The following is a 24,134-nucleotide window of genomic DNA, read 5'->3' on the forward strand; positions in this document are numbered from 1 at the left end:
GAACCAAGCCACGGTCTGTTTAGTTGACTCATATGCATACCGGACAATGAATAAGGAAGAACAGAGAAAATATGATGCGTTTGAATTATACTGTTGGTGAAGAATATTGAATATATCACAGACTGCCAGAAGAATGAACAAATCTTTCTTGGAAGAAGTACAGCCAGAATGCTTCTTGGAAGCAAGGGTGGCAAGCCGTTGCCTCACATACTTTGAACATGTTATCTGGAGCCACCAGTCCCTGGAGAAGGACAGCATGCTTGGTAAAGTAGAGGGTCAATGGAAATAGAAGCCCCTCAACAAGATAGACCTACACGGTGGCTGCAATCATGGGCTCAAACATAGCAATGATTGTGAAGATGGTGCCGGCCCTGGCGGGTGTTCTGTTCTGTTGTGACCCTGAGTTTTATGGAAGCATATGTATGGCTAGGCTGTCCTTCTGCAAAGCTCTAGCTAGGGGTGGGGGGGTGGTCCAGCTGCCAGCCTTTGGTGAGTAGTAGACCGATGCCCCCAAACAGCACAGACCAGCTCCCACAGAGCTTTTATTCTGTAGGGAGCAGTGGATGGTTGCTGAAAAAAGAGAAGAAGAAAAAAAAAAAAAAGGCAGTGATTTCAGAGTATAGTAAGTGTTGTGAAGAACTAGGTTGTGTGGGTGACTTCACTGTTCAGCGTCTCTGAGGCCCTGGGTCCCTTCATCTGGAAGGCAGAGCAGTCGCTTGCACACAGCCCGCCTGTGGCCTTAGGAGGATTAGGTTAATGAAGTTAGGCATGTGAGGGCCTGAAACACTCACTGCAGTTTCTTTAGTTCCCATCGGTGGGGGGTTGGGGTGCTGATGGAGGGAGGACATTCCAGGGCCATTCTCCTCTCCTTCACCGAAAGGAAAACTCCTGCCCTTCCCGGGAGAGGCCTCTAGCAAGCCCAGAGGAGTAGGTCCTCAGAACCAAAGCCCAGCCGGGCCAAGAGCGGGGTTTCGACGCTGAGAGGAGTTAGGAGAACGCTTGTCTGCTCCTTGGCGGCCTGGACGCGATTTTGGAGCTCGGGTGGGAGAGGGGGGCCTGTCCCGGTCCTGCGTCCCACCCCGCGGGGACAGACGCCACTCGGGCCTCCTCCTTCCCTTCCCTTCGCCTCCGGGGAAAGCAGGCAGACTGCGGACTCGCTAATGACAACTCGGGTGGGACGTGGGATGGGGGCGTGGGAGCGGGTCTGGGTCGCACGGTGCCCAGTCCCGCTCGCCGACGCCCCCGAAGGCTGAGCTCACTGCGCGGAGCTCGATGCTGACAGCTCAGGGACCAGAGGCGGGCTGTCCTTTCTCCCCCACCCCCGCCCCCAGTCACCCAGACGCAGCTCCGGCCTCCTCTTCCCTCCGCTCCAGCCCTTGCTCGAGCCCCAGGCCTGGCCGTAGGGCCGCGGCAGCTGCGCTCTGGGGCTGGGAGGGCGCGCGGAGGTGCCAAGGGCGCGGGGCGGTGGGAGACGGCCTGGCAGCGCGGCTTCAAGTTTCCACAGCGCGCGGTTGTGCAACAGCGAGGCGAGAGAGCCGCGGGCAGCTTGGAAAACAAGCCCATAAACAAAGCCACGTGGCCCCGGGCCGGGGGGCCGGGCCAAGTGCAGGCGGCTCTTCCGGCAACAAAGAGCCCGGCCGGGGGCGCCGCATAAATAGTGTGGCGGCGGCTGGGACGCAGCACTCAGCGAGCCGGCAGCCTTGAGCCCCTGCACCGCGCCGTCGCCCTCCGCGAGCGCCGGACACCCGGCTTCGCCCCCGCAAACCGCAGCCCCCGCACCGGTTCCCGGCACGCACCCCCTCGCCGGTCCCCAGCACTCGGAGCTCCCGCCCAGCGCAGCGCGTCTCCGAGGCCGCCCGGCCGATCTCGTCCCTCAGTCGGTCCGGTCCGTGCGTCCGACGCGTCCGCTCACGGGTGCCATGCCATTCCTCGGCCAGGACTGGCGGTCCCCCGGGCAGAGCTGGGTGAAGACGGCCGACGGCTGGAAGCGCTTCCTGGACGAAAAGAGTGGCAGCTTCGTGAATGACCTTAGCAGGTGAGGGGACCCGCCACCAACGTCCAGCCCGGCGAAACCGACCCTGAGGGTCTGGGGGCTCGGAACAGCTAAGCAAAGCCGCCAGGAGGGCTGGGACCGGGTGGGCAGGGGGCGCTGACTAGAGGTTGGGGGCGAATTGCCTGGACTGTGGCCGAGGTCGCCGGAGCACAGGAGACTGGGCGCTTGGATACTTGTATTGTTCAAGGTCAGCGTCCGCAAACGGCCAAGACTCCTTACAGAGCCCCGGACGGCTCTGAGAATGTAGTAACAACCGCGATTCTTCTTCCTAAACGCTCAAACGTAAACCCACAACCTTAGGGAGTTCTGAACCCAGATTAGGTCCCCTGCCAGGTTAAGTCCCCAGAGTAAGGGGCACTGGCATCATCGCGCAGTTCGCGTGTGTGGGGCGCGGGCGCGTGGGGGGCGCGCCTTTCACCGCAGGAAAGGCTGGCTCCCCGAGGCGCGCAATCTGGAGATGCGAGGGGACGCGCATTCTGCCTGGAGCGCGGCCAGGCTCTTCCCACGCACAAGCTACCGCAGGGTGGGCAGGATGATGAGTAACCGGGAAACGGCGGCGAGGGCACTGGCCAGCTGGTCTCGGGGGCAGCGGCAGAAAGATGGCAACCCCACCAGGGACGGATGCAGAGATGCGGCGGAGGGAAAGCCCCTTGGGAGGGCTCCACGGAGCCCGCCAGCCCTAGGCTTCCCTGGGGACAGAGCGTTTGCACCTGTTTCCTCGGTGGCCCGTAAGGTGTGTCTTCCTTCTGTATTTGAGAGTGCATGCTCATTTCAGGTAGTGCCTGTGAGCAGCAGACAGTCCACGGACCTGGCTCCGGTGAGCCTCCGGACTCAGGTCTCACCTGAGCTGTCAGTCCTCTGAGCCTGGCGCTTGGCCTGGGAAGGTCAATAACACAAGTGCCTCCTAATAATATTATTTAGTTTGGAATCTGTTATCCCCAGACCTTGCTAAGGCTGTCTGGCAGATTCCTGACATTTGGCCCATATAAAGAGGTGGTGTAGAGTAGGTCCAACTAGGACAGGTGCACCCCTTGAGGTCACCCTTGGGTGCGTCTCACCCCCACCCCATTTGGCTAGCTTCAGTGGAGGGTTCTATAAGTGGGCCAGGTTCCCAGTTATTGAGATTTAGCAACAGTTGTTTGGATGACCCCTTGGCTCTAAATTTTAAGAAAATGTGGTTATTTTGATAGCTTGACCTTCAGGGCCTCCCCTGTTTGTGATTTGTAACGCATCAGACCCCTTTGTCTCCCTGTAAAAAGCAGCAAATGATTTAACCTTGTCAGCAGAGACATGAGCTTATTGACCTTTCTGTTAGTGATACTTTGAGGGAGGCCCATGGAGTTTGGGGAGCACTGTAAGGAAATCTATTTCTGGAAAATCAGATTATTTATTTACAGTAAGAAAAAGAAAAAGAAAAAAAAGACCAATTGGTGTCACCAGACCACAGTATCTCCCATAAGGACTCAGGTTACCAATTAAGCCTAAATTACTCCCCCTCAAATAAACGGGAAGGGGGCACCTCTTTGCGGATTAGCTGGTGACCTGGGATTTGGGTACCTTTGTTGTTGTTGTTGGTTGCCATTGAGTTGATCCCCATTCGTGGTGACCCTGTGTGTACAGAATAGAACTGCTCCCCGGCGTTTTCAAGGCTGTGACCTTTCAGAAGCAGGTCACCGGGCCTGTCTTCCTAGGCAGCCCTGGGTGGGATCGAACCCCCAACCTTCCAACTAGTAATCAAGCACTTGACCATCTGTGCCCAGGGACTCTTTGACACTTATTTCTGTATAAAACTTGAGATTCATTTAGCAAGGTGGAGCAATAGCCTGCCACTGTGAGCTGCAACCCAGTGGCTCACCTAAATGTAATTGTTGGGTGCTCCTCAGAGCAGAGCGGACTGTTGGGTTCAGCGGGAAAGGATTTAAAAGGCAGAGCTCTGGTTGGTGTGAATGCTGTACTCACAGAGTCCTGGCCCCAGGAGATAAGCTGCTATCACTCTCCTTTAGAAATAAACAGCCAGTGCCTCCCCCCCCCACCACCACCAGGGGAGACCTGAAGATCGGTTTCACTTATCTTCAAAGTTTCGACTAGGCCAGGATCAAGTAGCTTCACACCCCTTTGTTCCCAACACAAACCTATTTTTCACCCTCCCATTTCATGCCCTGAGAGCTAGAGCTGTTACCTGCACTGTATGGCAAATGGTGACAGATAGTCACACCTGGGGTCATTTGATGAGTCAGTATAGGAGTCATTGGTAGCCTCTTAGCAAAGCTGCTGGCCGTTTGCATAGTATTGGTTTTGGTTTTGTTTTGTTTCCAGCATTTGTAAACAATCCCTTCCCTACTTAGCATGAGAAGTCTGCCAACTTCTTTCAAACACTTGGCCTTCTGAGGCCTGGGTTTGTAATCTCAAATATCCCCACTGTTTTCGGGTGAGGTGACGTTTCCTTGTGATGTCAGGTTTGGGCTGAGTGCCTGGCTACACAGGTGATACTTAAATACCTCTCCTGTTGTGAGAAAACAAAAGGCAGGCCCTGAAAAAGCGAGGGAGGGGGGCTGTTACGTAAAAAGAGGCCTGCCAGGCATGGTCTGCTTCTCTCCTTCCCTGGCCAGTTTTGTAAGCTGGCCAAACCCGAGGCAGGGATGAAGGGTGCATTCGGTGCCTTGGGTCTGAGCTGTTGTTTAGCGTTGCCCACAGCTTGTCTGCACAGCATGTCTTTTCTGAACTCTGTGTTCATTCTCTGGATGGGCCAGAGCCCTGTCCTCCTTCAACGGCAGAATGTTACAAACCCCATTACAGCTAAGTGCCCAGAACTGAGATAGTGTGAGGATTTAAGATAAGCCTAAAGCAGGGCTTCTTCTCTCAAAAAGTTAAACCTACATAAAAAAGAAGGGGATTTTTTTTTTTTTTTTACTAGTTGCTTGTTAAGTCGATCCCAATTCATGGCGACCCCAACTCATGGTGACCCCATGCAGAGAGCACAGACTCGAGCTGTGCTCCCTAGGGTTTACAGCGGCTGATTTTTCAGTAAATCACCAGGCTGTCTTCAAGGAATCCCGAGGTGGACTCAAACGTCCAACCTTTTGGTTAGCAGCCAAGCACACTAACTGTTTGCACCACCCAGGGACCCCAAAAGGAGAATAATAAGTGCTAAATTTGGTGGGGCAGATTCCAAAGTCAGAGAAATTGCATGAGGGAGAGGGTCCGAGAATACTTCAAGGAAGTGATAGGTGAGCCCCCTCCCCAGCCCTCCTCACACACCCTCAACCCTATGCCTACCCCACCCTCAGGAAGAGTAATGTAAGATATCTGAGCCTCAGCCATTCTTCCCCCAGCCTACACTTCTGCCGTTGAAAATTCGATGTTGATTTACTGTAGAGCTAAGGCTGACCCAGGAAGTAAGAAGTTTTCCTTGGTGCCCTGGATGAGTAGTGCATATTCAATAGAAATAATAGTTGAGGTTTTATTGAGTGCTTACTGTATGCAAGGCACTGTTCTGAGAGCTTTATACACTGGGTTGTTTGTGTCACCAGCACAATCCAAGGTTTAGCCATGTGAGTTTGGCAATCTGGGTAAGTATTGGAGCAAATGAACACAGAAATCTCACTGCCCTTAATTGAGGCTGTATAAGTAGCTCTGGTGGTACAACAGTTAAGCACTTGGCTGCGAACCAAAAAGTTGGTGGTTCAAACCCATCCAATAGCTCCATAGGAGACAGCCCTGGAGATCTGCTTCCATAAAGATTACAGCCTGGAACACCCTGTGGGGCAGTTCTACTCTGTCACATGGGGTCACTGAGTAGAAACCGACTTGTTGGCACCTATCAACGACAAAAGCAAGTGAGCCCATTGGGGCAGACCACGGTCTTCTCAAATGGCTCATTGCTATGGCAAATGAAATAATAAATAGGAGGTTTTACCCTTCCTTCCCTTTATCTCTGCTGCCAAGGCAGTCTTATTTTTAAATCTTTCCACCTTTTTTTTTTTCTAAGTAGCTTGGTATGTGTGATGGTAGGATAGGGTGAAGGAGGTCTTTTTCATATTCCACGCCTGTGCCTATAAAGACCAGGATTAGTAAGAAATGCTACAGCATAGCAACTTGCTGGCTATTATGAATATACTGAAGAAAGCAGCCTCTTTAAGATGGTTATGCTTCTTATTTTTTAAAAAAATGAAATGCTGTGGTTTCTAAATGGCAGTGGCTTTTCTTGTTAAAATTTCAGTTATAATTTTCCATGGGCTTTGCATTTTCTTGACATGGGCACCATGGAACTTTCAAAAGAGCCTCTAACTGAGTCTACTTGTGCTTGAAAGAAAATGTATAAGCAGGCAACACAAATAAACCCATGGCCCTTCCTTCCAGGCCCCTCCTGTGGAGTCTAAGACCTAACACCAAGCTCAAAGCGCAGGGCTGCTCTTGGGTGAAAAGCTTTCTATCCTACAGTGGGAGAGCATCCTCAGTTACATAAAGTTATTTTGCAATGAGTCACTTGGGCTTCAGGCAGGTTATTGTCAGGAAAGCAAGTGTTCACATTCCTTGGAGGAATGTTTTCAATTAGAAAAGAATACGATGAAATATAAATATTTCAGACGTCTAAGGGATGGTCACCATGTATGGTGCAGACTTCAAAACTCTTCTGCTGAACTTTAAGAGTGTGCTTCAGAGTGAGACAGCTCCGTTTCATGATTCTCTGTCTGTGGAAACAATAATGAAGGTCTTTGTTGTAAGTGGTGTGTGTGTGTGTTGTTGTTGCTTCTTTTGAAATAAGCCTCGGGTGGTAGTTTTGCATACAGACTGCTCTAGTGTTGCTTTCTAAAGCTGTTCTCGGCTTTGGTACATCATGGCCCAGTCAAGGGACCTTCCCTCTCTTTCTCTTTTCCTCAATTTTGATTGAAATTTCTGAAGTCAGCCTCTAGGATTAAGAGTTCTCTTCTCTCTTTGTCCTGCCCTTATTTTCCTGCTGACCTTGGAGCAGACATGGACTGGTCAGTAGTTCTGTACCATAGCATCATACAAGTAGACAAGCATACATTCACGTGTTACACAAAGCCTGGCCTCAGACACCCCAGACTTGTTTAAGAAAGTGCTGCGAAGAGAAGGACATGTCCGCTGTAATCCATGTGAAACCTAAAAATATCCTGTTCCACTGAATGAAAAAGAGAAGGCTAGAGATACTTGTTCTTGTTTGTTGTTATGTGCCGTCGAGTCGGCCCCAACTCATAGCGACCCCTCCTTGGGTTTCTGAGGCAGCATCACTACAGAAGTAGGACTAGGAAACACAATAAATGGTTATCAGGCAGGGCCTTACAAAAGAAGATTAACAATTAACTAACGATCGATTATCCATCAAGCTGATCTCGATGGGTACAGAAAAGCAACCCTGCGGGCACTAATAGGTGGTATCATGTGCAAGCATTTTAGCAAGATGCTTATTGGACTAACTGGCATGCTGCTTGGGAGATTACTGAAAACTGTGCTTGGGAGATTACTGAAAACTGTTTTCAAACTCTCAAAAGAGAGTTCGAGAAAACTCTTGTACCGTTTACACAATGCCAATGGAAGGGAGATATGCTGGTGTAGCTCGTTTTTCCCAACAGATGCATGGCCAAAAAGGATACTCATAAATTACATTGAAATTCAGCAGAGGGGCTCAGAGCATTATAGGACTCTACTATGCCGGTGTATAACAACATCACCACCAACAACAACCCTAATATATGCTTTACTAATTGGCATTCCAAATCCTTACTTGAACATAGATACCCCATGGGGCTGGGGAAGGGGGAACCTGTCTTCTCTTTATACCTCAGTATTTTTTCTGCATCCTTTCTCTGCAAGCTATGCAGATGTCCACCTTGAAGTTACGTAGTCCAGTAGAATAACGCCCAGTCGCCCCCCTCCCAAATGAGAGCTGAGCCTACTAAGGGAAACTTGCACGTGACACAGGTTGAACTTTCCCATCCTTCAATGACTGGGAACTGCATGAGTGCATTTGCTGTCTTATAAATTTATGAAGTATGAATTTAGCTTGCTTCTGTAGGATCCAGGTTCTTCACCTCCCAGCATGATACCTAGTGTTAGTCAAGGACCTGCATGACTCTGGAACAACTAGCAGCACTACCCACTAACCAGCTCCTGGCAACTAGCACTACCCACTAACCAGCTCCTAGCAATGGAGTTCACAAGTCAGACTTCTGAAAACATGATCATGGTCTAAAGACATGGGAACATGTTAGTTAAGAGCAGCTCGGGTCCACTTGCCCCTCCCCCATCATCATTTTTCTTAAAGTGACATTGTAGTAGCTGCCTTGCCCCTGGTTAAAGAGAGCAGTGCTGTATGGGGAATACAATGGCAGGCTCTGTGGAGGAATTCAAAAGAAGTTAAAGCCCCATCCCTGCCTTCCACACAGATGTGGTCATACTTCACCCTAAAACAGAAAAGTCTGCATGTGTCGACTCCTTCTGAGGGATTATTTTATTGTTTTATTTTGTTTGAGGAGTGTGTGTGTGTGTGCTTTTTACGCCAGTGAGTTATTTATAGAAATCCTCCCTGCCCTCAGTGGATTTCAACCTATAGTGACCCCACAGGACAGAGTAGAACTGCCGCCTAGGGTTTCCAAGGCTGTAAGCTCTACAGAAGCAGACTGCCCTATCTTTCTCCCACGGAGAGGCTGGCGGGTTCGAACCACTAACCTTTCAGTAAGCAGCCAAGTGCTTAACACTGCATCACCAGGGCTCCTTGTTTATGGAAACAGTTCATATTAAAGTATAGTTCTGCTCATCATCTCTTCCGTCATTCCTAGTTACTGCAGCAAGGAGGTGTACAACAAGGAGAATCTCTTCAACAGCCTCAACTATGATGTTGCAGCCAAGAAGAGGAAGAAGGACATGCTGAACAGCAAAACCAAAACTCAGTGTAAGCCCTTTGTTTTCAACTTAAGGAAGCTGTTTGCAGATAGTCAGGATTGGTTCTGGGGGAAAAGAACCATGCCTGCCTTTATTTTAGGGTCACTGACAGAGGGGACCGGGGTCTTCGGCTCAGAAACCTGCCTGTGTATTTTCCAAGGGAGGTTTATGTGTTTTTTACAGTCTTTCTTATGTCATTTGCTGGTCTTTCTGTTCTCTTTTTCTGCTTGTCTCTTGTATTTGCCGTAGGCAGTGATATAGTTCCTTTTCCAGGGACATTGTTAGCTGGATCTTCCCACTTCAGTGTGCTTTTCGTTTGAACTGTGCTTTGAGGCTCTGACAGAATGTTTTCTTTCTCCTCTTCCCTTGTATAAAGAGGATGACCATTTCTAGATGCTGTATTTAAGTATTAACAAAGTATGAAGTTCTCTTAATAAGCATGAATTACAGATCTTTGGTTAATCTATCCACACTGCAGCCTCTCTTCATGTTATCATCTATTTTCTTTCTACTTTTTTATGGCCTTGGATACATGTTAGGTTTGGCATTTGAAACAAACTCTTTAACTTAGGTTTTAGATTCTTTAGGTATTTAGATTTTTTAATTCCAAACTCCAGTACAAATAAATTCAGAGCTCTGGCTATCAAAGATTTGGCATGCTCCAGACAGAGTAAATACAGCTTCAGTTGTATCACACTGCACCAGTTACGTATTTGCATCCTCTTCAATTATCGGTAGAGTCTTTGTATTTTCTGTCAAAACTTTGGAATAAATGAAGAAGAACCATGTTTAAAATCTTGGGCATGTTCCAATTTATAAAACTTTGTGTGTGGTTATTGTTTTTTTTTCCCCCATCTCTGTAGATTTCCACCAAGAAAAATGGATCTATGTTCACAAAGGAAGTACTAAAGAGGTAAGCCTCTGCCCATGCATTGAACAGTTAGGCTTAAGTGGTGCCTTCTCATGGGGTAAGGCAGGGGGAGAATTGAGCAACGGTGTTACTCAGAGCATGTGCCCATGACTGTCTTCTTGGGTGTGGGTGACAATGGCTAGCAGCCCACCACCTAGCCAGCTATCAGAATTTAAAGAGAGAGATACAGAGAGAAGCAAAAGTCTCTAACCATTCAGTAAGATACATATGTAGAGTTCTTTATAAAGATGATCGTGCCCTCCTCGAATGTATTCTTATAAATATATTCTTTGTCACGAGACATTGCCTTCCTTTTTTGCCAAGATCATCTCAAACTTCAACTCAATTCAGCTTTAACCCTAGAAGGTCTAATCTCTAAAGACAGCAGAAGGTTTCAGTTGTCTGTTCAGGGTGAGGACCTGAGGTAGATTTAGGAGGGGACAAGAGAGTATAATGACTACATTTGTACAGCACTTTGTAAAACTCTTCTGTTGCCCTTTATTTCCTCTCGGCACAGGCGTTTGCTCGGGTAACTATGACACAAGGCAGTATGATAGGGTGATAGAATTCCTATCACTGTCACGGACCTTAGGGAGCAGCTAGTTCCCTCTGTGACTGGAAGCTCAGGGAGGGTCAGTGTTACACCCAAGATCCCCCAGACACTCGGAGCAGAGCTCACACTGTGTGGCCTCTCTGCTCCCTGTCCCCTGTGCATCCATAGAGAAGAGGTCGGAACATCCTGCTTCTTCATGAAGTCTCATGAGTATTATGATCACAATGAGAAAAAGTCTAGAGATGCAATGTGATGTGGAGGCATAGAGTCAGAGCAGGTGGATCTAATTCCCCTCCCAGGAGCCTTCTTTAGACCCAACACCCAACCTTTCCTTGGTTGTCATCATTTTTCCAGACGAATGTGTGCAGAGAGCAAGGCCCCAGATGGTACAAGTCATGAAAAGAGTGTGTCACTGGCTAAAGCAGCTGCCAACTGCATTACCATTGTTGCAGCTCACGGGGGTTCCCAGAAAGAACGTACCATGGTGGGAACAGATGGCCATAGGTTGACTGAGACAGGCATTAAGCTTGTTCAGTACAGTCCAGTTAGAACAGTTAAGCACTCAGCTGCTAACCAAAAAAAAGGCTGATGGTTCATACCCACCCAGGAGCACCAAGAGAAAGACCTAGCAATCTTGCTTCTGTAAAGATTACAGCCAAGAAAACTCAATGGGGCAGTTCTACTCTGTCCCATGGAGTCCCTAAGAGTCAAAAATTAACCCATTAACAGTGACCCTCTGTTTTCACATCCAGCGCCATGGATATTGCACTTTGGGGGAAGCTTTCAACAGACTGGATTTCTCGACTGCTATCCTAGATTCCAGAAGATTTAACTATGTAGTGCGGGTAAGTCTCAAGGACCCAAAGACTTATCCAAATTCTCAAGGTGAATTGTCTCTTTGTGTTGTCCTGAAGTAGTTTCCCCCAAAACAACCTGTTTAGGACCCTGAAAATTTTGAGGAAAGGAAAACTATGGACTCCTTGGTGCACACATACTTTAATTCTTGTGTGGATCCTGTAGGATGTCTCTGAGATTGGCTTCAATAGGCAGAGGCGGCCATAATGCCTCTTCGGTCTTCTTAGGTGAAAATTTCACTCTCCGCCCCTTTTGGTAAGGGGCCCTGATGGCACAGTGTTTAACTCTGGTCTGCTAACTGAAAGCTTGGTGGTTCAAACCCAGTAAAAACACTGAGGAAAAAGATGTGTTGATTTGCTTCTGTAAAAATTATAGCCTTGGTGGGAAATTGCAGTCAATGTCATGAGACAAAGTGTATGTGAGTTGCCATATGGAAAGTGAATTTGCTCTGTAAACTTTCACCCAAATCACAATAAAAATTAAAAAAAAAAAAAAAAAAAAAAAAGATTATAGCCTTGGAAACTCCACAGGGTGTTTCTACCATGTGCTATAAGGTCGCTATGAGTCGGAATCAACAGCAACGGGCTTTTTTGTTTCGTTTCGTTTTCCGGGCCCTTTTGGAGCCGGCCCATGGATGAATTGGAACATGTTACAGGCAACACAGGCTGTGGCAGCAACTTTAGCAAGAGAGAAGCCAGCAGTCAGCACGCCATAAAGCACGCTGGCTTGTTTCAGAAACCTCTGCACCTTGGATTGTTCTCACTGCCCTCCCTCTGTCCTGCTTCAGCTGACTCAGGGTCGACCCCAAAGCATTCTTGGAGTGGGCCACAAAACTGTATGAGTTCAAAGCATCCCTTCCCTCCCCCTTCCCTCCCCAGCCCCTTCCACCACAACCCTGTATCATAACCACACCCAGTCCTGTGTGTACCTAAAACTTGAGCTACCTCTGGGGTCAGCTGCTTTCCATTTTAAACCTTATTTTGAAAAAAAAATTTAAATGAGCTTTAGCAAAATATGAAGGATGAAGGTAGTAAAGCCAATCATTGCAAGCATAACTTTCAAGTTGGCGATTTTTTTTAACTGGTGTATTATTGTTTTTTCCCCCTAAGCTGCTTTGTGCATTTTTGTCAGTGGGTCAGCCTGGGAGGTAGCAGCTGTTTGGGTCTTGGGTTCTGAAGTCAGAGAGAAATTCTCCCCCTGTCGGTGTTGGTTGGGTGGGTTTTGATTTGCGTTTTCCTAGGTGCTTGTGCTTCTAAGCACTGTGTCACCAAGTCAGATGATTCTGGGAGCTGAGCCAGGGCAGTGACATTCAAACCCCCTTGTGGCCTGGATCTCTCACCTGTCATCTGGGCAGATGCAGCCTGCCCATCTGAACTGACCTGGTAAACACCCCGGCCTTGTCAGTTAGAAGCTTAAGCTGAGCCCGTGACCACCTGAGCAGATCTGTTTGCTCTCCAGCTGAGCCCTTGGTCCAGTGAAAGGGATGAACCTAAGAGACCTTCTTGGGCGACATGCTTGTGTTATTCAGTATGACTGTCACCAAGGACCCCTGGTGACACAACGGTGAAGCACTTGGCTACTAACTGACAGGCTAGTGGTTCGGACCCACCCGTGGCTCTGTGGGAGAAAGACATGGCAATCTGTTTCTGTAAATATTAAAACTTAGGGGGCAGTTCCACTCTGTCACATGGGATCACTATGAGTCAGGATCACTCCATGGAAGTGAGCAACAACTCCCACTTCAGGAAGGTCACCAACACTCACAGCTCAGTCCAGGCTGGTTTGCAGCAGCCCCAGATTTGGAAACCCAGTCTCTGGCTAAGAATAGGAAGAGCTCCACCTTCTAAGTGTTACAAGAACATGCCTGGATCTGGTGTTTTTCTTAGAAACTTTTCATCAAAATGGCCTGTTTAGATGGTTCTCCTTTCTACCTATTTTTCCTTTCACAAGAAATAAAATAATGGAAAGGAACTAGGATCATAATAACTAAAGTTGATTTCACGCATTTCATGTGCATTATCTCATCTTATCCTTTCAATAATCCTATGACGTGTAGCTACTTTTATTATCCCTATTTAAAGAAATGGAAGCTCAGCAAGGTAAACTGATTTGTCCAAGGTCACAAAGCTACCCAAGTGAAGAAGTCAGCATTGGAATTTAGGAGCGCCTCAGAGTCACACTTTTATCTGCTACAAGAAGCTGTATGTAAGCAAAAAACTTCAAGTAATATGGCCTGAGGTCAGCTGCCAGCTCTGCTACTTCCAAGCAGTTTCAGCCTCTCTAAAAGGCAGTTTCCCGTTCTGTAAGGACTCAGAACAAGCTCTGCTTTGTACGTTGCCGTGAAATCAGCAAGTCCTCTGCAGACTAGAATCTTCAAAGCAAAGGTAGCTACTAATGTTTATTATTATTCATTTCTCATAATTATTTCAGGAGAAAGATATGACTGTCTGCTCCCATAAAGATTACAACCTTGGAATCTCTATGGGGCATTTTTACTCTGTCCTATTGGGTCACTATGAGTTGGAATCAACTCGATGGCACATAACAACATAATTATTGCTGATTCCTCCAAAAATGATGTGCCTTTTCAATTTAATTGATAAAATAGATGCTTTATTACTTAACAAAATAATGATTAACTAAGGAGTCTTGCACTTGATTGAGGCTCCACCCAGAGAACTTGTGCCTGATAGTATCGAATTGTAAAGTACATCACAGGCATGTGCCCTTAAATAATCTTAAAATTAAAGAAACTGCCAAATGCTTTCAAAGTTTTTGGGTCCAGCAATAGTAGAAGAATATTCCTGTTATGGAAAGAACCACCTTTTTCTCTCTTACTGTTACAGTCCTCTGTCATTGGAGAAATAATAGGTTATTTTTACAAACAGCTTAAAACATTTTAATGATAGGCACTGTGTTTTGAGGTTTTTCTTCTAAGGAACTCAATACACTTCTCGTATATTCTTATCCTTAAACCAACTCTGCAAAGTAGCTTGCCAATATGTTATCCTCATTTTACTACTTTGACCTAATGGTATTTTAATACTACAATGATTCTTCAGTTCCAGTAAGGAACCATTTTAAAAAACAAAAAAAAAAAATTTTTTGTTTCATCTTTTTAAAGCCGAGGTACATTTTTTTAAAATGTATTGTGTTCACACTGACTGTCACCTTCAAAAAACACATGTGCAGAGATAAGGGCAACACTGCTATGTTAAAATAATATCATCTTTATTAGCTAGCGTGAACATTTTCTTGAATTTGAGGCATCAGAAAATTATTTTAATATAAATTGGGGACTCATTTATATTAAAATAAGTTTCATATCACACATGTACTATAACAGGCTTCAGGCCACATTCATTGTCCCAGCCCCCTCTCCTGTTGTTGTTGTTGTTGTTATGTGCTGTCGAATCAACCCCAACTCATAGCGACCCCTCCTTGGGTTGCCAAGGCAGTATCACTATGGAAGTAGATTGCCCAACTTTCCTTCCAAGGAGTGGCTGGTGGGCTTGAACCACCGGCCTTCTGGTTAGCAGTCAAGTGCCTTAAGCACTGTGCTACCAGAGCTCCTGCCCCCTCTCCTACACGCCCACAATGGCTTAAATACAGTTCAAACTGGATTTTAAAGATGACTTAACAACTTTAAAAACAGCAGCTTACTCATTGGTGGAAGGCCATAAAAAAAAAGTGGTTTACCTTATGTCTCAAGACCAACTAATTTTGGAAATTCCCCTTAGGGGCTAGGCCGTTCGTGGGGTTGGATCTTGGCAATACAAGGAGGCAAGTGGTGACTAATGCAGGGCACGGAGAGGCCAGAGAAGAAAGGGGGTCTCTAGGGTAAAGTGGGGGAGGGTTTCAGAGACCACACACCGACCAGCAACCAGAGTCTCTCTGCCAGGAGCTGCTGGAGCCCAGGGACTCTGCATGTTGCAGTCACCTGCAAAGGTTTTGAATAAGAAAGCCAGGGCCCCCCCTCTGGAACTTCTGGTCTCCTTAATTCAGAGTGGCCCCAGACACTGGGGCTTTTTAAACATTTCGAGTAACATGTTTTGCCTAGTGGGTTTTTAAATAAGACATGGTGAGGCATTAAATTTTAGATATGATTTCTGAGGAGTGTAGCATGAGGTACCCAGAATTCAGCGATGCAAAAGGGATAGCCCCTTCTCCCCCACCCCAAGATTTAAAGTTGAATTGAGTGATTCCAACTTAAAGTTCAAAACTCACTAGCTGTGGGACTATCTGCAAATAACTCTGTCTCTGTGATCTCTGAAACTAGAATAATCATCCCTAGATTGAAGCATTTCTGTAAGAATGAACAAAGGTGATAGTGGGACAGGGCTTAATCTTGGCTCTCTGACCCCTGGTCCTGTGCTCTCTCCCCACCACGACATTGCCTGGATGAACTATATGCAGAGTGAAGCCTGCCCTCTTACATCATCACAGAAATGCTTGTGTGTCCACACACAAATGCGTGCACACACATACGCACACGCACACGCACACACACACATACCCCTCCTAGCAGGAGCAGGCCTTAATGCTTGGATGACCTTTGATCTTGTTACTCCCAGCTCCCTCTGAGGTGAGGATGAGACCAGCTGTGTGGTAGCCATGTCCTCAGGTGCCCAGATGATTTGCTGTCAGCTGCTAACCTCAGTGTTGGCTGTTTGAAACCACCCAGCAGTACCTCAGAAGAAAGGCCTGGCAATCTGCTTCCAGAAAGATTACAGCAAAACAAGAAACACCCTATAGAGCAGCGCTACTGTGTACTGCATAGAGGCACCTGGAGGTGGGGCCAACTTGACAGCATCTCATACCAACAGCAATATATGGTAGCCGTGGTTGCCGCCATCAGGTCAAGAAAGGTCATAGACAACCCTGACAGCCTGCTTCCTGACTGGAGTAGTCTAACCCACATGTGCTAGTGGACCAGGAAGGAGAAGCAAAAACTCCCAGCCTCACTCTCTCTGTCCCTCGGCAGCAAAGATGAGTGGTGGTGGTGGTGGTGGTGGCAGTGTTTTGTGCTGTTGAACCACAACCTAAACCAAGGCACATCCTTATTTTTTTCCTGCATTACCACCCTCATCCATTTGAATGTTTCCAGCAAGTTCCTGCATTCCTACCACCTCTGAAAGCGCTTTCCAAAGACTTGTTTTAGTTTAAGTTGACTGGAGGTTTGGCAAACGAAAAGCTGAATGACGGCAGTGGGTCAAATTTAAACCCAATGCTTTAAATGAAGGGTGTGCTGTTGCCAAGCCCCTGGTGGCTCATGAATGTGGGGAAGCTGCCTGGTCCCTTCTTGCAGGTTCTGCCACAAGGACTGTGGATGAATTTGGCACTGCACATGCTCAGTGGCCTTCCTCTGATGGAGGGTAGCCTGTGCCACCTGGGTCTTAAAATTAGTGCTATCTTTTCCCACTGGGATAGAGATAATGAAGTGGAGAGAAGGAGGCCAACCACGGCAGCAGGGGAATCAAATGAAAGAGCAGAGCTGTGAGCCCATTTGAAACTGACTTGTTCAAATGATTGTGAGTTGTGAGAATTGTCTGCAGGGTATGAATGTTGAGAGCACAGGCGGGTCATTTGGTGGATGTCAACTAGACTGCCAATAATTTGACAGGAGAGAGTCTAGAATTCTCTGTCATAATAAGCATTCAGGAAAGTAGGGTGGATATCAGGGTGCCTCAGAAGTAGGGGACACACTCAGAGACCTGGAGGCATGACCACAAAAGTGGGGGACACTTACAGGCATGTCCGGTCATATTGGGTTGGGGCCCTTCCTACTTCCTAGCATGGGTTAGGACCTTATGCTAAAATAACCAATTCCATCTGCAAAGGTACTATTTTCAGATGAGGTCAGCTTCACAGGGACCAGAGGCTTGGACCTGAAGGTATCTTTTGAGGGGGCACAGATCAACTCATAACAGGTACTGGCTAGGAAAATGGATAAGGGGGCATTGGACACAGCTTCTGGGAAGAGGATTCTCCATCCTTGAAGGGTGGCTGGGTCTTAGCTTGGTGGAGAGGCAGGTGGAAGGCTTTTCAAGGAGGAAAAGGAGGGCAGTGGAGGGGATTGATGGGGAGCCAAGGCTGAGGATGACGTGACGTCCGGCCCCTGGCGTTGCAGAGTAGCCATGGGGAGAGCTGGGACAAAGGAGGACCTGACAGCTCAGGCTGATGTGTCAGGAGGTGCCTGGTCCCTTCTTGCAGGCTCTGCCTGTAACTTACCACTGTGAGTTCAGAAGTATCCGGGAGATGAAAGACAGGCGGGCCAGATTCTCTCAGCTGAGAATACAATTAATTTATGTAAACTTGGCCATCCTTTGGATTTTCACTCCCTGAGTTGGAGAGATGTTTCATTTGCAAATAATATTTACCCAGTCTTGACATGCCTGAAGATTACTAATGTAGTTGAAAATTTTCCTCGTCCAGCTTGTCAGTGTTCAAGCTCAAAGTCAGGCTAAAACTTTCCAGGTTTTTAATCTGTGTTACCCATTGAGTAAATAAGGATCTTGGGAGTACACAGCACTAGCGCAGGCAGAGGCACTGCTAAGTGTAACCAAAGATTTTCTTTTTACAAAAGATGCAGTCTTCCTGTGGGCACCTAGCTTAGATCTTGAGCATGTGAGAAATGGCAGAGATGGTTTCCTGTGAGAAGAATGCTCCAGGCTGCAGACCCCCAGTCGTAGGACACAGAGGATTTAACAGTGTTCTCTGTGAGACAGGGAGCCTTGGTGGCACAGTGGGCTTGGGCTTCATGATCACCCCGGAGTGGTTTTTGCCTCACTTTAACTAGCAGGCAAAGGAAGCTGCCTTTTGTTGTCTTCTGAAGCCCCAATTGTTTATTGTCCCTCTAGACCTCAGCTGCTTGTGATCCTTGAAAGTGTTTGCAATTTGTTTGCATTATAAATAATTTAAGGAGCCCTGTTGGCACAATGGTTAAATGCTAGGCTGCTAACAAAAAGGTCAGTGGCTCGAACCCACCCTCAGCTCCATGGAAGACGAGACCTGGTGAGCTGATCCTGTAAAGATTGCCCAAAAAAAAAAAACAATAAAATAAAACCCACTGCCATCAAATAGATTTTGATTTATAGCGACCCCATAGGACAGAGTAGAACTGCCTCCTACGGTTTCCAGGGCTGTAATCTTTATGGAAGTAGACTGCCTCATCGTTCTCCCTTGGAGTGACTGGTGGGTTCAAACTGCTGACCTTTCAGTTAGTAGCCGAGCACTTAACCACCACACCACCAGGGCTGTTCCCCATAAAGATCACAGCCTAGGAAACCTTATGGGGCAGTTCTACTTGTCCTATAGGGTCCTGTGATTTGGAATTGACTTGAAGGCACTTTACAACAACATAGGGAATTTAACCTTATGGACCCCATATGAATACTGACCGAGCAGACAATCTACATTTCCCTGACAGTGCAATCTGCCGTTGACCTTGGCCATGTCACTTGATGATCACAAGCCTCCTCTGCATTGTAGGTTGGCTGCCATCAAGTCACCCCTGACTCATGGTAACTCCATCCACACAACTGCCCCATCCTATGCCACCCCCATAATTGGTTACAGACCACACCACTGTGATCCGTAGGATTTTTTTTTTTTTTTTTTTTTTTTGATTTTGTTTTTTAGTTAGTTATAGATTGAATAAGTATGGTTTTTGTGGAGGCGGTTTTTGGTAACTTTTTTTTTGTGATTTGTGTGAAAGTTTACAGAGCAAATTGGTTTTCCATTTAACAACTCATACACATTGTGATTCGTGACATTGATTGTAATCTCCACAACGTATAGTGCTTTCTCCTTTTGTTCACCATTTCCATCCGTCATTCTTTCCTATCCCTTCCTGCCTTCTGAGCTTTGTGCCTGGACAGATGCTTCCCTTTGATCTTGTGTGGTTGCTTGTTCTAGGAAGTGAGTTCCTTCCTTATGTTTTGTCTTCCTAGGCTGTCCATTGTTTGACTGAAATTTGAGCCACGGGGGTGGATTAAAGGGTTAAAGGGGGACTAAAGGCCATCATCTCAGCAATTCCACCAGTCTTTATCCAACCAGTAAGCCTGGTCTTTTTCAATGACCCATAAGGCGTTCATTGATGGATTTTTGGAAGTATATTGCTGGACCTTTGTTTCTAGTCCTTCTTAGTCTGGAAACTCTATAAATCTATTCAGTATCGTAGCAACACAGAAGCCTCTGTTGATGGATGGTGGCTGCTCTTGGGGTGCATTGGCTGGGAACAGAACTCTAGGAATAGAACTCAAGTCTCCCTCACATGAGGCAAGAGTTCTATGACTGAACCACCACCGCCCCCTTCCTCATCCCTAGCAGGATACAACACTCTGTGATTCTCAAAAGCCAATATATTTAAAAAGTAATATTTGTCAAGTGCCTACTATATGCCAGCATGAGACAGAGTAGGAACAAAACAAGCTCTTGCCACCTGGGAGTTGAAATCCTAATTAGTCAATAAGTGAATAAATAACCAAGACCTTTGCAGACATGCATAAGTGCCATGAAAACAAAGAAACCATAATAAGATAAAGGTGGCAACTGGGTGGTATTCATATAGGGTGGTCGGGGAAGGCCATTCTGAGAAGGTGACATTTGAACTGAGATTGAAGGGATGAGATGGAGCTGAGTGGGTGAAGATGTGGAGCTCAGCAAGGGCAAGGCCAAGGGCACAAGCCAGGAGGTAGGATGAGCTTGGCCTGTTTAAAGAACAAATCCAGCCTGTGTGGCTGGGAGGGGAATGCGTTTGAGAAGCGTGGCTTCCCAGTGTGGGAAAGCAGCAAGAACCAGATAAGGGAGATTGTTGTCAGTCGTGGCAAGGAGCTGGGGTTTGGTTTTTTCTAAGTGTAAACAAAAGCCTTGTAACAGTTTAAGCAGAGAAGTAGGAGGCGTTGGGGGACACAAAGGGTCAAGCTCTTGACTGCTAGCTGAAATGTTGGCAGTTCGAACTTACCCAGCGCCGCTGGCCTGGCAATCCACCTCCGTAAGGTAACAGCCTTGGAAACCCTGTGGGGCATTTCTTCCCTGCCCGCATGGGGTCGCCATGAGTCGGAATCCACTCAATGGCAACTAACAACAACCACAAGCGGAGAAGTGATGTGAACGGATGCATCTTTGAAAATGTGACTGCTGGGATGAACTGAGGGAAGAGAAGAACCCCACTTTTTCTGGAGGTACTCAAATTCTGGCTGATAGTCTCTCCAAGACTTGCTCTATATTGCTCGCAACAAGATTTTTCTCCTCCTCAAAATCTCATAAAAAGCACGAGGCGGAGCTGAAGGGCAGGATGTGGTTTCAGCCCGCAGTGACCACCATTCCTTCCTCCAGTCGCTCAGAACCATCCCTGTGAGTGCACAGTGTAGGCACAGGGATTGTGCCAGATAGCCAGGCTGCCCCCGCACTAACCGTACCATGGAATCCAGGAGGAGCTGCGCGCCCTCCTCCTTCTCCCCCGTGACCTCCTGCCTCTCCTTAAACACCACCACAAATTACTGGCACCTGAGCTAAAATTTGCCCAGCAGAAAACAGCCACTTCCAAAGAAGCCATTTTTCTCCGTTCTCCTTTTCTCATGTGGTTGGGGCAAAGGATCCAATTGGCAAAGTCATCTTGGTAATCAAATTACTAGATACAAACTTACTCTTGCAGGCACACAGCTCTCTTAACACAGAAATAAAATTTAAAAATTCTGCCTTCTCTACTAAGGAGCTCTGATGGCATAGTAATTAAAGCATTTGCCTACTAACCAGAAGGTTGGTGGTTCAAACCTACCAGCCACTCTGCAGGAGAAAGATGAGGCAATCTTCTTCTGTAAAGATTTGCAGCCTTAGGAACCCTACGTGGCAGTTCTACTCTGTCCTATAGGGTCGCTATGAGTCAGAATCCACTCAATGGCAGTGAGCTTGGTTTTTTTGTCTTTTCTACTGGTTCCAACAGTGCTACCTCCTGGTTCTGGTCCTGTAGGGTTACAGTGCTGTGGAAAGTAGACCTAAATGGTTTACCCAAAACAACTGCCTCATACCTAACATGCTATTGAGCCCAGGTGGTTCACTGGTTAAGCACTTGGCTGCTAACCAAAAGGTCAGCAGTTTGAATCCAGCTAGTGGCTCCATGGAAGAAAAGACCTAGCGATCTGCTCCCATAAAGACTACAGCCTGGGAAACCCTAAGCGGGAGTTGTACCTTGTCCTACAGTGTTGCTATGAGTCAGAATTGACTCCATGGCACACAACCACAAACATGCTACTAACCCTTTCTGGGTGTCATTTGTCCCATAATGTTAAAAACTGATTACCAGTCACAATGTAATGTTCATATAAAAATTTCCAGACTCTGTTCCCCCAGAGCTTAACAATACATGGTCTTGCTATATTTGTTTAAAGCAAAGTTAGACCTCATGGTCGATGCAGCTATACCAAACCAAAACCAAACTTAACTGCCATCGAGTCGATTCCAACTCATAGTGACCCCCATTGGGTTTCCAAGGCTGTAAATCTTTACAGAAGTAGATTGCCCTATCTTCCTTCCACGGAGTGGCTGGTGGGTCTGAACTGCCAACCTTCTGGTTAGCAAATGCCTTAGGCACTGATAAAATATATCAACATTAACTTTTATCAAGAGATAGAGAGCTATTGGCTGTATCACAAACATAATAAAAATGATGAAAAGGAATATTAAAATTTGAAGTCACTTAAGCATTTGGTTAAGGGTACATAAAATTGAAATATAATGATTCTAAAAAGGAGCCCTGGCAGTGCAATGGTTAAGTGCTCAGCTGCTGACCAAAAGGTTGGCAGTTTGAACCCACCAGCCACTCTATATGAGAAAGATGTTGCAGTCTGCTTCTGTAAGATTACAGCCTTAGAAACCCTGTGGGGCACTTCTGCTGTGTTCTACAGGGTCACTATGAGTTGTAATCAACTCAACGGCAATGGGTCTGGTTTTGGGGGGGTTTGGAAAGATCTTTAAACCAGGTGTTAATTCACCATTCTCTGCATGGCAATCAGTTTACCTAAGAGTGCTCTATTATAAAAAAAAAAACTAATAATAATAACTTACTGAGTATATTCTTTGTACCAGACACTGTTCATGTTGTTGTTGTTGTTATGTGCCATCGAGTCAGACCCTACTCATAGCGACCCCTCCTTAGGTTGCCGAGGCAATATTACTACGGAAGTAGATTGCCCAACCTTCCTTCCGAGGAGTGGCTAGTGAGTTTGAACCGCCAGCCTTCTGGTTAGCAGTCAAGTGCCTTAGGCACTATGCTACCAGAGCTCCTAGACAGTGTTCATAGCTATTCTAAAGTAAGTACTATCATGCATATTTTACACATGGAAAAACTGAGGGCCTCTCACCCTTAAACTCTGTGATATAGGCCAGAGGTTGGAGAAGTATGGCCCAAAGGCCGAATCTGGCCCTCCACTTGTTTTTGTAAATAAAGTTTTATTATAACACAGCTATGCCCATTTGTTTACATGTTGTCTATGGTTGCTTTTATACTACAAAGGCAAAATTGAATAGTTGTGACAGAGATCACATGGCCCACAAAGCCTAAAATATTTACTATCTGGCTTTTTACAGAAAAAGTTTGCCAACCTCTGTTAGCAACTTTAAACTCAACAGAGATATTGGACATTGGGAGAGGAAGAAATAATGGTTATAGTAACACCACCAGTTGCCATCAAGTTGATTCCAACTCATGCCAGCCCCATGTATGTCAGCAGACAGTAGACATACATGCTCAATGGGGTTTTCAGCATTTACAGTAGGTTTTTACATAGTCATGTCATTTAACTCTCATCACAACCCTGAGAATTATGTAAGGCCTATTTTATTTCCGTTTTAGAGATGAAGAAACTGGGATTAAACACATAAGAAATTAAACACATACCATAAACTAGACAGTCAACTGAATGAGTCTAAGGACTGGGTGTCCTTTTCACCACATCCCCATCACCTACGACCAGCTGGGTCAGAGTGGGCACTCAGTGAACTCAATGAACAAGAGTTGTAAAGGTCACCCTGGTGGGAACTCAAGTCTCCTCTGATTCTGGGGTTCTTTCTCCTGATGCCACAGTTGCCTGGCAGTGAATAGAGGGATACCTGTGTGATAGAATTAAACACAGGGTAGTTGATCTACTATGGATTGACACATTTTTGCTGTATTTTCCTCTTCCTCTTCCTCCTTCTTAGTCATAAACTGTCACCTCAGTTCAGACCAAAGGACTTTTTTGTCCCCTCAAATGCAAGGTGACACCCTTGAGAGTTTTCTTGACCTTGTGATTGATGCATTTTTGGACAAGATTGAAACAGACACCCTCATGTGATGGTAGTCACACGGAATCTGGGATTGGGTTGGATTTTGGTCTGAACCTCACCCCTCCCTCTTCCCATCCCCTGACTCCCCCACACCCAATGATAAGTCCCTGTGCAGGGCAGGGAACCACTCTGGGCTTTGTTTTCTTTCCTCTTGCTTTATACTGGTCATGGGAGGCTCAGGGTATTAATAGACCCTCGGCTCACCTCCTGAATCTCACTGTTGGTCAGAGAGATAGAGAGAAGGTTTGGCCCATCCCTTTATGCCATTTCTCCTTCCTCTTCTGACTGTCATGTGCTGGTTGGTGGCAGAGTTGATCCAGACAGGCAGAGGGCATTCTGTGTAGTCACTACCCATGAATGTGACCTCTGCTGATGTTTTGACTTCTTGCCTGTCTTAGCAGGCCTGTAGTCAGCCCCTGACTCCCAACTTTGGGTCCCCAGTACTAATCTTAACAAGTGAGCCTCAGCCTTTTCTCACCTTCTCCAGATCAGGCAACCACATCTCTCCTTGAATGTGAGGACGATACATAAGC

General features: G+C 46.7%; 1 protein-coding gene across 1 annotated transcript in view; it reads left to right on the forward strand.

Annotated features, from left to right (window-relative positions):
* The first annotated feature begins 1,919 nt into the window (after window positions 1-1,919).
* FBXO32 (F-box protein 32) overlaps window positions 1,920-24,134 on the forward strand; it is a 33,756-nt gene continuing 11,541 nt past the window's right edge. The window contains exons 1-4 of the mRNA XM_007943413.1: window positions 1,920-2,035; window positions 8,854-8,966; window positions 9,820-9,869; window positions 11,172-11,264. Coding sequence (XP_007941604.1) covers window positions 1,920-2,035; window positions 8,854-8,966; window positions 9,820-9,869; window positions 11,172-11,264 — 372 coding nt within the window. The remainder of the gene's footprint in view (window positions 2,036-8,853; window positions 8,967-9,819; window positions 9,870-11,171; window positions 11,265-24,134) is intronic.

This window comes from Orycteropus afer, unplaced genomic scaffold (assembly GCF_000298275.1).
Source record: "Orycteropus afer afer isolate SDZICR_OR568_19922 unplaced genomic scaffold, OryAfe1.0 scaffold00106, whole genome shotgun sequence".
NCBI lineage: Eukaryota > Metazoa > Chordata > Mammalia > Tubulidentata > Orycteropodidae > Orycteropus > Orycteropus afer.